Here is a 13,895-nt window from a genome sequence, read left to right as displayed (position 1 = left end):
GGCTCGATCCCAGGACCCCGGGATCATGACCTGAGCCGAAGGCAGACGCTTAATGACTGAGTCACCCAGGCGCCCCAAGCAGGGACAATTTAAAGAATGCTAAGGAATAGGACTCATCAAACAGGAAATCTGAGGGAAGTATTTTTATTTGTCCTTCCCTACCCAGCTCTTGAACACTCAGTTCGTCTCTCTTTCTTTCCCCTCTGCCCTGTTATAAACCCTGGGGTGTTTGCTTTGCCCCTTTGCCAGTCTAACCCCTGACTTTTGGCAACACTGTGTCTTCTGCCTCCTTGCCACTGTCGGTCAGCCGGAAGAGACAGGAATTGAGACCAGCAATGTCACCCGGCCCTATTTTCCCAAACCCTCAGCTGTCCCTCCTCTGCGACTCCTGAAAGGTAGAGGACTGGCTTGCTGGCAGGGTGTGGGCAGTGCCCGCGGAGTGGGCGGTGCAGGGGCGGGGTTGACTCCGCCTACCTGGCCAGCTGATTGGCCCTGATGTGAACCAGTCTCCGCCCCCATCCCTCCATCCCAGGCTCCGTCTCTCTCCAAGATGTACGAACAGGTATGATTGTGTCCAATTAAGAGACGAGATTTTTTTTTTTTAATTGTACGTGAGAACAAAGTGCTTGTCAGCCGTCTGATTTGTTAGATGAGCAAACTGAAGATCAAGGAGGTAAGGACAGCAAAGTGGGAGAGCAAAGGTCAAGCCTGGATCCAGAGCTCTTCTTGCAGAGCTTCCTGCTCTTTCCCGAAGTCCGTGAGGAGATGGTACTTGAGGTCAATACTCAAGGGCTTGATAGATTACAGATGCATGGAGAGTAGGGGGCAGGACACAGACAAGTCTTGAGCTTTGGAATGAAGGTAGTGTGCTCAGAAGACAATACACAAAACATACAAGGTTTATGCCGGACAGTGTAGATACACAGGGTGTATGCCAACAGGTAGGTGACATGTGAAGCCATAATTTCTCCAGTTACAACTTCCCTAGCTAAATGATGATACAGGTGGATTCTGTACTTATTCCAAAGGTTTGCTGTAAGAATAAAATAGTATTCAGAAATTATTGTTTTGAAAATGTTTAGGGGCGCCTGGGTGGCTCAGTCGTTAAGCGTCTGCCTTCGGCTCAGGTCATGATCCCGGGGTCCTGGGATCGAGCCCCGCATCGGGCTCCCTGCTCAGCGGGAAGCCTGCTTCTCCCTCTCCCACTCCTCCCCCTGCTTGTGTTCCCTCTCTCGCTGTATCTCTCTCTGTCAAATAAATAAATAAAATCTTTAAAATAAAAAAAAAAGAAAATGTTTAAAATGTCATAGTTGTAAAAGCCAATATTGTTAGAATGCCAGTAAAACCTTCAAAAACTCACATCACATCTTTGTATACTTTACAGACATTTTTTCCTTCCTCGCTAATTATGCAGGGTCTTCACCACAAACCATGGTGATTCCTGGATTTGATACATTATCAAAACAGTAACACCATAAAAACTGCAAATATTTCCATAGCCCCTGAGTTCATCTCAGTGCCAGTAGATGTCCTCAGGATATGGGTTGGATGAGACAGACAGACTGCTCGTCACTAATGTCCAAGGCTTGAAGTTTTGGATGGAAGCCATTGTACATTTCAGAATGCTGGTATTCCCCTTTGTGTATGGGACTGGCTATTTGATAACGGGATAGTGTCACATGAATGTCAGGATCAGCTCCCTGAGCTGGGCATGGTGCCAGGTGGTCAGAATGGCCATCACTTCCTACTATGAGTATACTCAAAATTGGCAGGCAGTCTGAATAAATAAGAAATAATGATAGTTATCATCTGGAATAGAAATAGTATTTATTGCCCCTCTGAAATTAATCTATATTGGATCTATTTTCCTGTATTTGTGGCAATGCTTTTAGATACTCTTAATGGATTGTGGCATAACATAAACAACGTCTTCTCCAGCCACTGACTTTCTTGCTCCTGAAACAGACGTATGAAACTAAATTTCCTCTACTTTATATGTCTAAGTGACCCTAGATTTTATATTTTTGTAATATTTTAAGCAGCGGATTATTTCTTCATTATGCAAAGTACCAACAACATTTGGGTCACTTATTAAATAAGCCACTGAAGTCTGCACCTTGGAGTTGGATCATGTAGTCCAAAAGCTGCTGGAGCCCCAACCTACCGATGAGTTTCTTGCTCTCAGCCATTCTCCATCCCGAGTCCCCCTTATTGTAGCACTATGTTCCATGAACCTGAAGTATACATGTTCTTGACCTGAAAAATTCTTCTTTTAGGATCCACCTACATCAGTTTCCCTTGGACTACGAATGGAAGAAATGATTTTCAACTTGGCAGACACACATCTGTTTTTCAATGACTTAGAAGTAAGTTCTGATTATTTTGTATACACACTTCCTGGTGCATGTCTGAAAATTGATGAGTGGTCTGAAAATGCCAATGAGATATTATTATTTCATGAATGTATAACTAGAATAATGAGATAAATTAATTATTGCTTACATGGTAGTATGTTTGCCTTCATTGTATTTCTGATTTTGCTTTATTTTGACTGTTGCCTTTCAAGGTTAGATTCCATGTGACCCTTGGTAAGGATTCAAATTTGATGCCAAGAATCTTAGATATTAAACTGTGTGGCTATCAGAAGCTACAGATTGCTCAGCTCCATAGTTACTGTTGAGATGGGTCACCTTCCGAATCCCACAAAGTTGCTGATACTGTCGGGGGCAGACCTTTATCCTGTTGGGTCAGCTGCTTGTCTTTCTGGTTGGCCCAATTGTATAACATTCCAGTCAGGCCTCTGCTCTTGGCGTTGCCGGGATTTCTTATGTCAAACTGCTGATGATTTTATTTGCTCGTTATAATTCGGCAGCGGGGACCTTTTGTAAGATGGTTAATTAATTATGTTACGGGCACTGTCAAACATGGCGATCTCGATTAGCAGCATTCTTAAGAATAACGAATATTGTTTCTCCTATCTCCATCATGAGAACACAGGACTATCACTACACTTCATTCTCTTCTTAATAGAGACTGTTGTTTATTTATATCCTGCTGTTAAGCAAGCTTGTGGTAGGCCTGCCAACAGGCATTAATCATCAAGTTGTTGTTTGGGTAGATTTTATAAATGTATGTTATTTCAGACAGGAGAAGAATCTGAAAGATTCAAATAGAACTCTTACTGATCAAAGTTAATTGGCAGCAATTGGCCTTTAAATATTTCCTGATGTTTCCCTTTTCAAAATCAAGCAAAACACACCTTATTTAATAGATGAGCCAAAATCATTTGAAAAATGCCAGTGTGTGACAGAACTTAAATGCGGTTTGTTCAACATCTGTCCTGTATTTTGATTTCTTTTCATCTGCAATGAAACTACTCATAGACGAATTGGCAACTTCCAGTGCAATAAAATTATTTAAATGTGCTTCATTTTTTTCCCACTCCTTAGTGAAATATTTATTTTTACACTTAGGGTAAAATACAATTTTTTTTTTTGCATTTTAAAGTGTTTTCTTTTCTTTTTTTTTTTTTTTTTAAGATTTTATTTATTTTTTTGACAGAGACATAGCGAGAGCAGGAACACAAGCAGGGGGAGTGGGAGAGGGAGAAGCAGGCTTCCCGCAGAGCAGGGAGCCCGATGTGGGACTCGATCCCAGGACCCTGGGATCATGACCTGAGCCGAAGGCAGACGCTTAACGACTGAGCCACCCAGGCGCCCAAAGTGTTTGCTTTTCTTAAGGAAATTACATGTAAGGCATTACTGTTTTTTAAGGTAGAAATATTCCAAGTGAGTGACAAGTTCAGAGTTGCCTTTAGAAGAGCTTAATAATCATTCTTATTTTCAAAAGCTGTTTCTGATTTATGGTTGTGATTCACTTCGTAAGAGAACAGCACAAAAAATTCCATATTTTACTAGTATGTTAAAATTCTTTCCCCAAGTTTCCATTTGTTTCTAATGATACAGACTAGGCTGATATTTTGTCTTGGATATAACCTTGTTACTCTTACTGATGTTAATAGGTGTTAATAGCACCCATCAAGAAGAAATTAGCAGTAATTTGCTATTGCTTTTAAAATCTACCTTCTTACAAATGCCAAAGCTTGTCTACGCAGTGCCAGAACTATGTGGTGAAAAGTGAGAAGTTAGACAAAGTAATAATTCGGGATAATATAGACCGAAAAACTTCCAAACTTGGTTTTGATATAACATAGCTGGATTTTTATTTGTTTACTGACATTAGTCACAGTGAACTATATATGGAAAGTGAAATAGTGCTCAGGCAAATACATGAAAAATACATATTGAAAGTTCTAGCTTAGGGATGTAAGGGATATAGTTTTTCCATAAACCCAGATTAAAACAAAAAGAAAATGAAGAAGTGAGGGGGTGGTCTGTGCAGTCGTTAAAATATCTGATTCTGTCTGTGGCCTAAGGACTCTTCCTTATGTGAAATAGGGAAGGGAATAAGCCAAATATAAAAATCAATAGTAGAAACATTATTTAGACTTATAACCTTACAAAAGTTGATTTTAAGTTATTTTTCTCAAGAATAATATAAAGGTGTCAGCAAAAGTATCAATGAAATATCCATTTAACCTCTGTCTTTGAAAGTTGTTTACTTGCTCTAGATTTGCCCGATATTTTAAAAATAAATTGGTTCTTATACTTACTTCAATCTTTCATTTTATATTTTTCTAATTCAACAGACCTGGGACTGGTCATTGCAAATATTTGTTTCTTTCAAAATAAAAAGCAGAAGTATTTCCTGGGAAAAATAAATATATTGGCATTATATTCCCAAGAAAACCAAAATTATCTCATCAGGCAGAAATGGTGTGGTAATGCTTGATTTCACACTCTAATAAGCAATGTACTGCGATAGGGGACATGGATATTTTAATATATTTAATTTAAATATATTAAAGATTTTTAAGATCTCTGATACAAGTAATTTCAAGGAGATTAATGATCTGTTGGTTAGCTTAAAGTGTGATTTCTGAACTCCAATTGTTGACATTTGGCCTCACTTTCTTTTAAAATGTTAACTTTTTGCCAGCCACCTCTCTGTATAATTTGGTTAATTCACAGTTCTGGCTTGTAAGAGATTCTGAATAATGAAACCCACTACGTGAGAGGCTTTCAGTAACAATTCTTGTATTATCTTGTATTCTATGCTTAACGCCATTATTAGGATACTATTTAGGAAATTTAGGATATCATTTTAAAGTAATTTAGAAATATCTTAATTGTATTTTTAAAATAAAGTTAATCCTTTTTGGTTCTAAAAGTTTTGTCTGTCACCTATCATTTAGTAACATTTTTTAATAAAAGCAATCACAATTTAAATTAGTTGTGTTGACACTCCGGGGGCAGATAATAAAAAGGAGAAGTTTGGGGGTTTTGTACCATTAAAAATATCTGACATGTTAAGAAACATGAGTGACAGGGAGACATAATTATCAAAGGAAATAATATCTTCCTCCACCAGAGAAGGGTTTAGACTTTAGTTCCATAGTGTACTTCTGGCTTTCCTATTTCGAAGTCTGACTAACGTCCTGAGTATCATTTTACCAAAAGGTCTCCGCGTGCAATACAATGATGCTTATATGGAAGTCATTTTTTATGAATGACAGTATGGAACTATAGGTGTTCCCCCCCCCCCCCAGTTTCTTTAGTAAAGTAGGACTCTTTCCGAGTCAAGGGAGAAAGTGTTCTTTCTGTTGGATTTTTATTGAAAGGCAACCTGCAAACAGAGTGAGGAATGGCCTTTCGTGTACGATAAATGTTTCAGTTTAACTTGCTGCTGATCAGTTCTCTTGCTAGATTTTTCTACAGTTGAGGAAAATATTTCATCAAGATGGAAATAAGTAAATAAAAATAAGGTGCAAGCTTATGGTGAATTTTCCATCTCTGTTTGGCATTGAGTAGTATCTTTTCACTGACATGATGGTGTCCATCGTAACTGGTGTTGTTAACGTGGTGGTCCTCAAGAGCCTCTGCTCCCAGTCCCTACTCCCCAACTGCAGGAATCAGGGCTGGGAAGTAGCAGGAACACTCCCCACCCTTCTGTCTTCCTCTGCAGGGGTTGTACACACCACATTCATCTGGTTAAGTGTGAAGCTACATTGGAGCATGCTCCTTCTCCTAGTGTGTTGCATAGTGGGGACAGACCAGATGATTCCTTGGTGTCAGGAGACACATGAATATTTCAGGCCTTTCCTGGGCCTTTGCTAAATAGATTCCTGTCCCAGATCTGATTTTTAAGCACCTGCTCTTGGTATCCCCTTGTTTTCACCTTTTCCACTAAGAAAAGGCTTGGGATAGAAGGTTCTGGTGTCAGAAGAGGCTAGTCTGCATTTGGTGAGTCAAAGGCCATGGAAAGGAGCTGGAAATAGTCTCTAAATAATGCCATGGTTTAAAGGAAGGGAGCTGTAATGATTTTTCTTTTTCTTTTTTTTTTTTTGAGATTTTATTTATTTATTTGAGAGAGAGAGAGAGCATGAACAGGGGCAGAAGGAGAGGGAGAAGCAGACTACCCTGCTGAACAGAGAGCCTGACGTGGGGACTCGATCCCAGGACTCTGGGATCAGACCTGAGCCAAAGGCAGATGCTTAACTGACTGAGCCACCCAGGTGCCCTGTAATGATTTTCTTATAAAGCAAAAAAATTAGTTTGCCCCTTGGTTTAATTCAGTCTTTAAAATTGTAGTAATATTTTGTTACTCCAAACCTTAGGTTATCATCTGTTAATTATTTTAATATATATTGTTTATAAATTTATTTTTAGCTAGGAAAAAAAAAATCTGTCTTCAAAGTATCAACCTTGCCGATGCTCCGTAGCTTTGAGTTCAAGTGACGCCTTCTTTTAGTGATCTAATGCTTGTGTTTCCAAAAGTGTAAAGATTTAAACTAATTCAGAAGTTGATTTGAGTTGAAAAATAGAATTCACCTAGAAAGTGCCTTATTCTCTATAAATAGGGAGAAACTCTCAGGCCCACAGTCCAGCTTTTGTGGTGGGTGCCGGAAACTCTGGTTCTCTGCTGCAAGGGTTTTGTGGATGCTTGCAGAGAGAGGACAGTTCATGAAGAGCTTGAGCTGTTTTCTGTTTTCAGTCCCTTCCCCAAGCCAGGAGCCGCTATATGAAAATCAATATATTCCAAACATAAATGTACCCATACACATATACACATACGCAAATATGCCACTTGTTGTTTTCAGCTCTGTACATAGGCTTTTGTATACTCATTTTCTCCTTATAAATTTAGCAAACATAGAGGATCACATTTTTTAAACTCCCAGGAGCATCCTTCATAACACCCAAAATATTGCCTTCTACATTTTGACTATTAAATGAATTAGACTGAATTCTTATCTGTTATATTAGAATAGAATAGCAATTTCTATTTCCTTCCCCATGGAAGACAATAGAGTTGACTTTGCCTTCCTATGTTTTAAGGTAAGTTGTTTGGCCTTCTCCATTTCCTGAGTTGACAAGAGTAATAGCAGAACTCTCAGTGTAGAGGGCAAACTACAGTTTTCAAGTAATGAATGATTACTAGACATAATAAATGAATACTGAATTTAATGATGTTGTAATTGGTGGCTGAAAAGCATGTCCATATTTTATTATTATTACTAATGAGTAATTTTAAGTGTTCTTCCTATTTCATCTTTTCTTACAAGATTCTGTCATCTTTTATCTGAAATAAGAAATAGAAATACAAAAGTATAGTCAACGGGGCTTCTTTAATTCTGAGTTTATTTGAAAGTTAGGAGTCAAAGTATATATAGCTGTTTAACATAATAAAAGATACTTACCTTACACTGACAGCCAACATTGTACTTAGCGGTAAATGAAAGAGGCACATTGTCATTACAAAAGGAAAAAAAATAAAAATGCTGTCAGCACTATTATTCAGCATTATTCTAGGAATTTGAGGCACAATAAGACATGAGCTATAATGAAATGAAAGAGATGGAAATGATTGTTTTTTTGCAGAAAATTTGATATACATAGAAAACTGAAGTTAATCTACTGGAATAGTCTTAGAATTTATAATACACCTCAAAAAAGTGAAGGATTATAGAATTAAATTAAAAAATCAGTACCTTTCTTCTATTATAGCCAGACATGCAAAAATTTTAATTATAATTTTAAAGTAGCAGCAGTAACAGTAACACCAAAACAAAAAATTCAAGAAAAGGAAAAATAAAGAGTAACCTATGCAAGAAGTTCTTGCGAGAAATATATGAATAAAACTTTGACATCTTACTGAGAGATCTAAAGAAAGATTTGAATAAAAGATGTCTTCCTTTCCTTTTCTTTTTTTGTAACATGTTCTAACAATTTTGTAAAATTGTCCCTAAAGTCCATTTGAAAGGATAAATAGGCAAAGATACCTAGAGGTTTTTGACAAAAAGTAATAGCATCCAGCTCAACCAAATATTAAATATTTCATAATTCTACAATGATATAAAGATTTGTGTTGGCCTACATTGGCATTGGACTAAGTATGGGGAGAAAAGATCACTCAGGCGCAGCCCCAACTTCTAGAAAACTTCTGTATGTTTTAAATTAATCCAAGCAAATTAATAGTGAAGGAATGAATTATTCAACTTGTATGCAGAAATAAGTCAGTTAAAGAGTTAAAATGTAAAAGAACAAAAGAGAAAGTATAGGTAGATCAAAAAGAGATTTCACATTGCTTAGAGGAAGTAAATTTTTGGGTAGCTGTTTGGTGATAAGCCTCAAGAGCCTAAAAAAACTGCACGCATTTTACATCTAGACTTTGTACTTTGATCAGAGATAAAGGCAAGTGTTTATAATAATAAACATTTCTGAATTATGAAATTCTGATAATGTTTTGTTTCTTGACCTTGTTGCTGATTACATGAGTATTCCATTTGTGAAAATTCATCGAGCTGTAATAAATATTTTTTCAGTAAAATGTTCATTTTTAAAAAGCACTGTTTTGAGGAATAGATACACACATAGTTTGCTGTCAACTCTGTTAAAAAAATTATATGTCCAATGTATAATATATTCAACTGCTATTTTTCTAGCAGAGGATCTGGCCCAGTAGAAGGACTCAGTAGATATATATTGAATACAAAATAAATGGAAGAACAAAAAATATATGGAAAGATACAGCCTAGAATTTTAACATTGATTTTATCTGGAACTTGGGGGTTTATTATTCTTACTTGTGCTTCTCTGTATATTCCAAATATTCTATAAAATATACTTATTTCTTTTATAATCAGGGTAGAAAACAAATACTATTTTTGAAAGCCATAGATAAAAGATAAACTTTTTAATTAATAAAATAAGGAATTAATATGTCAACTCATTAAGATAAACATAAGAAAGAAATAGCTCAATAGAAGAAATGAGCAAAGAACATTGAACAGATTATTCGCAAGAGAAAAACATTCAAATTGTCCACACACAAAAAGGAAAAATGTTAGGGTTCACTTTTGGTAATCAGAAATGTTATCAGCAAAGATTTTAAATCAATAAAATGGCCTGCAGTGCAGTAAGATAAATACTTGTATACATTACTGATAAGGATATAAAGTGGTACGAGTTTTCAGAAAAGCAGTTTGATAATATGTATTCAGGAGCTTAATGTGCTGATTTTTTTTTTCCCTAGTAATTCTACTTTTAGCTTCTATTCTAAGAAAGGAGAATTGCAGACAGATAACTGACACAGTAGTGATAAGCATTCAATGACCACTTGTTCTAAATGCTTTGCATACATTATTCCCACTTAATACCCTGAGGTTTCTCTGATAGAAGCACCATCATTATCTCCATTTGATGGAGGAGCTTAGTGAAGCTTGGGGGGTTAAACCAAAACTTGTCTAAGCTCCTATAGCTACTGAGTGACAGATTCTAACACAGGACTTGTGCTTTCTAGAAGTCCACTCAGCCCAGACTGTACCTCCCCATGATGGTTTTTTCTACCTCTGAAATATAGAAATGCTTTAAATATCCAAAAATAGATTAATAATGAAATAAATTACAGTACATCTTCATTGAAAATTGTTTTAAGACTACATTAAATATAGAGAAAATATTCATGGTCCATTTCAAGTTTAAAAAATAGGCTCTATAATACAGTGTAACCTTAATGTTAAAATGTACAGCATTATTATCTGAAAAGGTTACATACTGTATGATTCCAACTATATGACATTCTAGAAGAGGCAAAACTATGGAGACAGTAAAAAGATCAGTTGGTTGCCATGGGTTGGAGGGAGGAAGGGATGAGTAGGTGGAGCTCAGAGGATTTTTTAGGTCATGAAACTATTCTGTGTGATACAATGGTGGATATACAACATTATACATTTGTCAAAACCCATAGAATGTACCACACCAAGTGTAAGCTCTAACATAAACTAGGGACTGTGGGTGATGATGATGTCTCAGTGTAGGTTTATTGATTATTACAGATGTAACACTCTGATGTAAGATGTCCATAGTAGGGGAAGTTATGCATGCATGCAGACAGGGTGCATATGGAAAATCTCTACTTTCTGTTCAATTTTTTGTGGCTCTATTACTTCTCTAAAAAATAAAAGGTTATTAATTTTATTTTAAACATTTTGGCATGTTAGAAATACTGAAGGGAAATATATTTTTAAAAGCTACCATGATATAACTTCAAATTAAAAAATGAGTCTGCAAAATAAATCATACTATATGATCCTGTTTTAATGTATATGACATTAAAAAATAACTAGAGGTAAATATATTAAAAGTTGCCAGTCTGAATGATGGGGTTAGAAATGCCATTTCTCTGTGATGCTCCCAAACTGAAATGCTCATAGCATTTTGCCATCTCTTTATATCTTGTTGCTTCTGTCCTTTATTCAATAGTTAATACATATTTATCGAGCAACCATTAAGTGTCAGGCACAGTTCTACATGCTGAGAATACAGTGATGATTGAGTTCAGTTTGTTCTCATGGAATCAGCGCTCTGGAGGGGAAGAAGGAGCTGAAAACTATGTAAATAAAATAACTTCATGTAGGAATAAATGCTATAAAGAAAAACAGTAATTGGATAAGGGTGGATGAGCTAAAGTGGGGCATTTTTAGCTGAGATGTTCAGGAAGTGGTATCCCTGAGGAGAGGACATTTGTAAAGAAACCTGGAAGTTGGGAGGGAAGCAGCTGCAACTACAGAAAAACATTCTGGAAAGGAAATAACAAGTGCAAAGGCCCTGAGGTGGAAGTGTTTTTCACTCCTTCAAGAAATAAACAAAATCAGTGTGGCTACAACAGAGTGAATGGGGGGACAGTGATAAAGTCCAGTTCTTAAAGGACCTCATAGACTGTGGTGAAGAAGTTGGATTGTTTTTCTAATTGCAGTAGGAAGCCATTAGAGAGTTTTAAGCATAGCCATGATAGATTAGTGTTTATATTCTTAAAAGAAGAGTCTGATTAGCATATGAGGAACAGGCAAGACTGAAACCAATGAGACCAATTAGGAGACTATTGAGCCAGCCAGGGAGCTTTGGGCTGAGAGTGTAGCAGTTCTGGATATGGTGAGAAGTTGTAGGATTAACAGTATAATTTGGTGGAAACACTGGCGGGATTTGCTGAAGGGGTCAGAGATGGGAGGAGAAGGAAGCTGAATCAAGGATGGCCACTAGGTTTTGACCTGAGCAACTAGATGGGGGGTGGATTATCTGAGATGCGCAAGAGTGGGTTTGGGGTGATGAGGGTGTGGAAGAAGTTGTACTCAAGTATCTGGATTGAGCATATTAAGTTTGAAATATGTATTCAACATCCAAGTCAAGAGATTATATATATATATATATACACATATATATAGGTTTGGATCTCAGAGGAGAAAAGCAAATTTGGAGGTATAGTTTTAGAAGTCATAAAGGCATCTTATATGAGAAAGAGTGCCAGTTGAGAAGAGGGCCTAAGATTGAATAGTAGACACTCTAACAATCAGAAATAGGACCAAGAAAGAAGAACTTTCGAGAGAGCGTTAAGGAATAGACAGTGAAGTAGGTGGAAAAGTATGGGGTACCACAGAAATCTAGAGAATAGGATTTCAGGAACAGGGGAATGGTGTGCTATGTCAGTGGCCACCAGCACTGAGTAAAATGAGGACAGAGCAGTGACTGTTAGATTTGGCAAGAATCTTGGTGGTTAATCAAGCTGATAAGCACCATTTCAACGAAGCAGGAAGACAAGCCCAGTTAGAGTGGTTTGAAGAGAACGTGAGGGTTGACAAAATGAAGACAGGAAGGATTGAGAGTTTCACAGGGATAGAATGCAAAGAGATGGGGTGGTGTGTGGAGGGGATCAGAAGATCAAGGGAGGTTGTGTAATTTTTCAGGGGAAGACACTTAAGCATGTTGGATGTCAGTGGGAATGATTCAGTAGAAAGGAAAAGATACATGGTATGGCAAGGAGAGAGAACAACTGCAAGAGTGAAGTCCTTGGGCAGAAGAGAAGTCGGATGGCATCTGGAACACAAGATAAGAAGAAAGGGAGAATTGGCAGGTCCAGATGCCAGCAGGCAGCTGGAGTTTGGCAGTGGAAAGAAGAGGCTGTTTTCACTGTATCAATACTTACCACTCTATTATTACAATTTTCTGTCTACTGTTCTCTCTTCCCCACTAGACAGTCCCTTAAGGGCAGAGACAATGGTTTGGCCACTTGAATCTTAAGCTCCTAACACAGGATTTGGTACATAGAAGGCTCTCACATGTTTCTTAAATTTTTTCAAAAAATTTTCAAATTGATAGTCTATAATGAGCATTCCTGCTTTTATATTTCTTTCTTTATTTGAGAAAGAGAGCATGTATGTGAGTACATGGGCAGGGGGCGTGGGGAGGAGGGGTTAGGGAGAGGGAGAGAGACTCAATCTCACGACCCTGAGGTCATGACCTGAGCTGAAATCAAGAGTCAGAGACCTAACCAACTGAGCCACCCAGGCACCCCAGCACCCCTGCTTTTATAATTTACAAAAGTTACCTTTTTACAAGTAAATAATTAATCACAGCCTTAAAATCAATTGAGATTGCCCAAGATGTTACATTTTGATATCCTTTTCTTAAAATCCTATTTTCAAAATTCTAATGCCAAAATACAATATACATGGAAGAGGTATAATATAAAATCACATACAGTGTGGTTCTAGTTTAAGGTTTAACAAAAAAGTGTATTTATGTCAAAAGAAAGATAAAAGATTTTCTACATTAAAAATGTTACAAGAAATAATTTCTATAATAAAAAAGGCTTATTTCTGAGCAGTGGTATACTACTACTACTAATTACACAATAAGTTTTATTTTTTATTTTCTATAGTTAATATTTCTTGTAATTAGCAAATGATTGAATTGTAATCAATGACTCAACTATTCCAACTTGACTCAAAGCCCTATGTTTATGTGGTTGGTTATCTTACAGTGCTAGAGGTACCAGCAGTTGAACTCATGAATTCACTCATTCACGGAGGAACCCCTCTGTGCCTCAATTTCCTGTCTATAAAATTGGATAATGAGAGTATGTGGCTCATAGGGTCTATGTGAAGATTCAGTAATTCTGTATTTCTAAGTGCATAGAAATAACCCTGGCCCATAGGAAGTGCTGACGAAGTCTAAGCTGCTATTATTGCTTATGGGTATCTTCTACATGTCGAGAACCCTAGACAGCAGGGCTATGGAGGAAGAAGAGGGGTGACTTAAGGAAGGGTTAGGGAATGCGATAGTAGCTGGATTGCTTCCAAAATTCCCCTGTAGAACTCCAACAGTAATCCCACCAGAAGCAACAACATCTGCCAGTGTTTAATTTGCAAATGCAACTGGTTCCAGGCACATCACATGGCACTTCCCCTGCTCTTTCCTCATCCGCAACCCCCTCCCACC

At 37.2% G+C, this 13,895-nt stretch overlaps 1 protein-coding gene across 14 annotated transcripts in view; it reads left to right on the top strand.

The window, feature by feature from the left end:
• Window positions 1-13,895, top strand: part of EYA1 (EYA transcriptional coactivator and phosphatase 1) — a 170,983-nt gene that overhangs the window by 118,169 nt on the left and 38,919 nt on the right. For all 14 annotated transcript variants that reach the window (XM_035011325.1, XM_035011330.1, XM_035011324.1 and 11 more), the window contains one exon: window positions 2,277-2,366. In XM_035011325.1, the coding sequence (XP_034867216.1) occupies window positions 2,277-2,366 (90 nt within the window). The remainder of the gene's footprint in view (window positions 1-2,276; window positions 2,367-13,895) is intronic.

The sequence above is a fragment of the Mirounga leonina genome, unplaced genomic scaffold, assembly GCF_011800145.1.
Source record: "Mirounga leonina isolate KUSES-001 unplaced genomic scaffold, KU_Mleo_1.0 Mir_165, whole genome shotgun sequence".
NCBI lineage: Eukaryota > Metazoa > Chordata > Mammalia > Carnivora > Phocidae > Mirounga > Mirounga leonina.
This window is presented reverse-complemented; position numbering and strand designations above follow the sequence as displayed.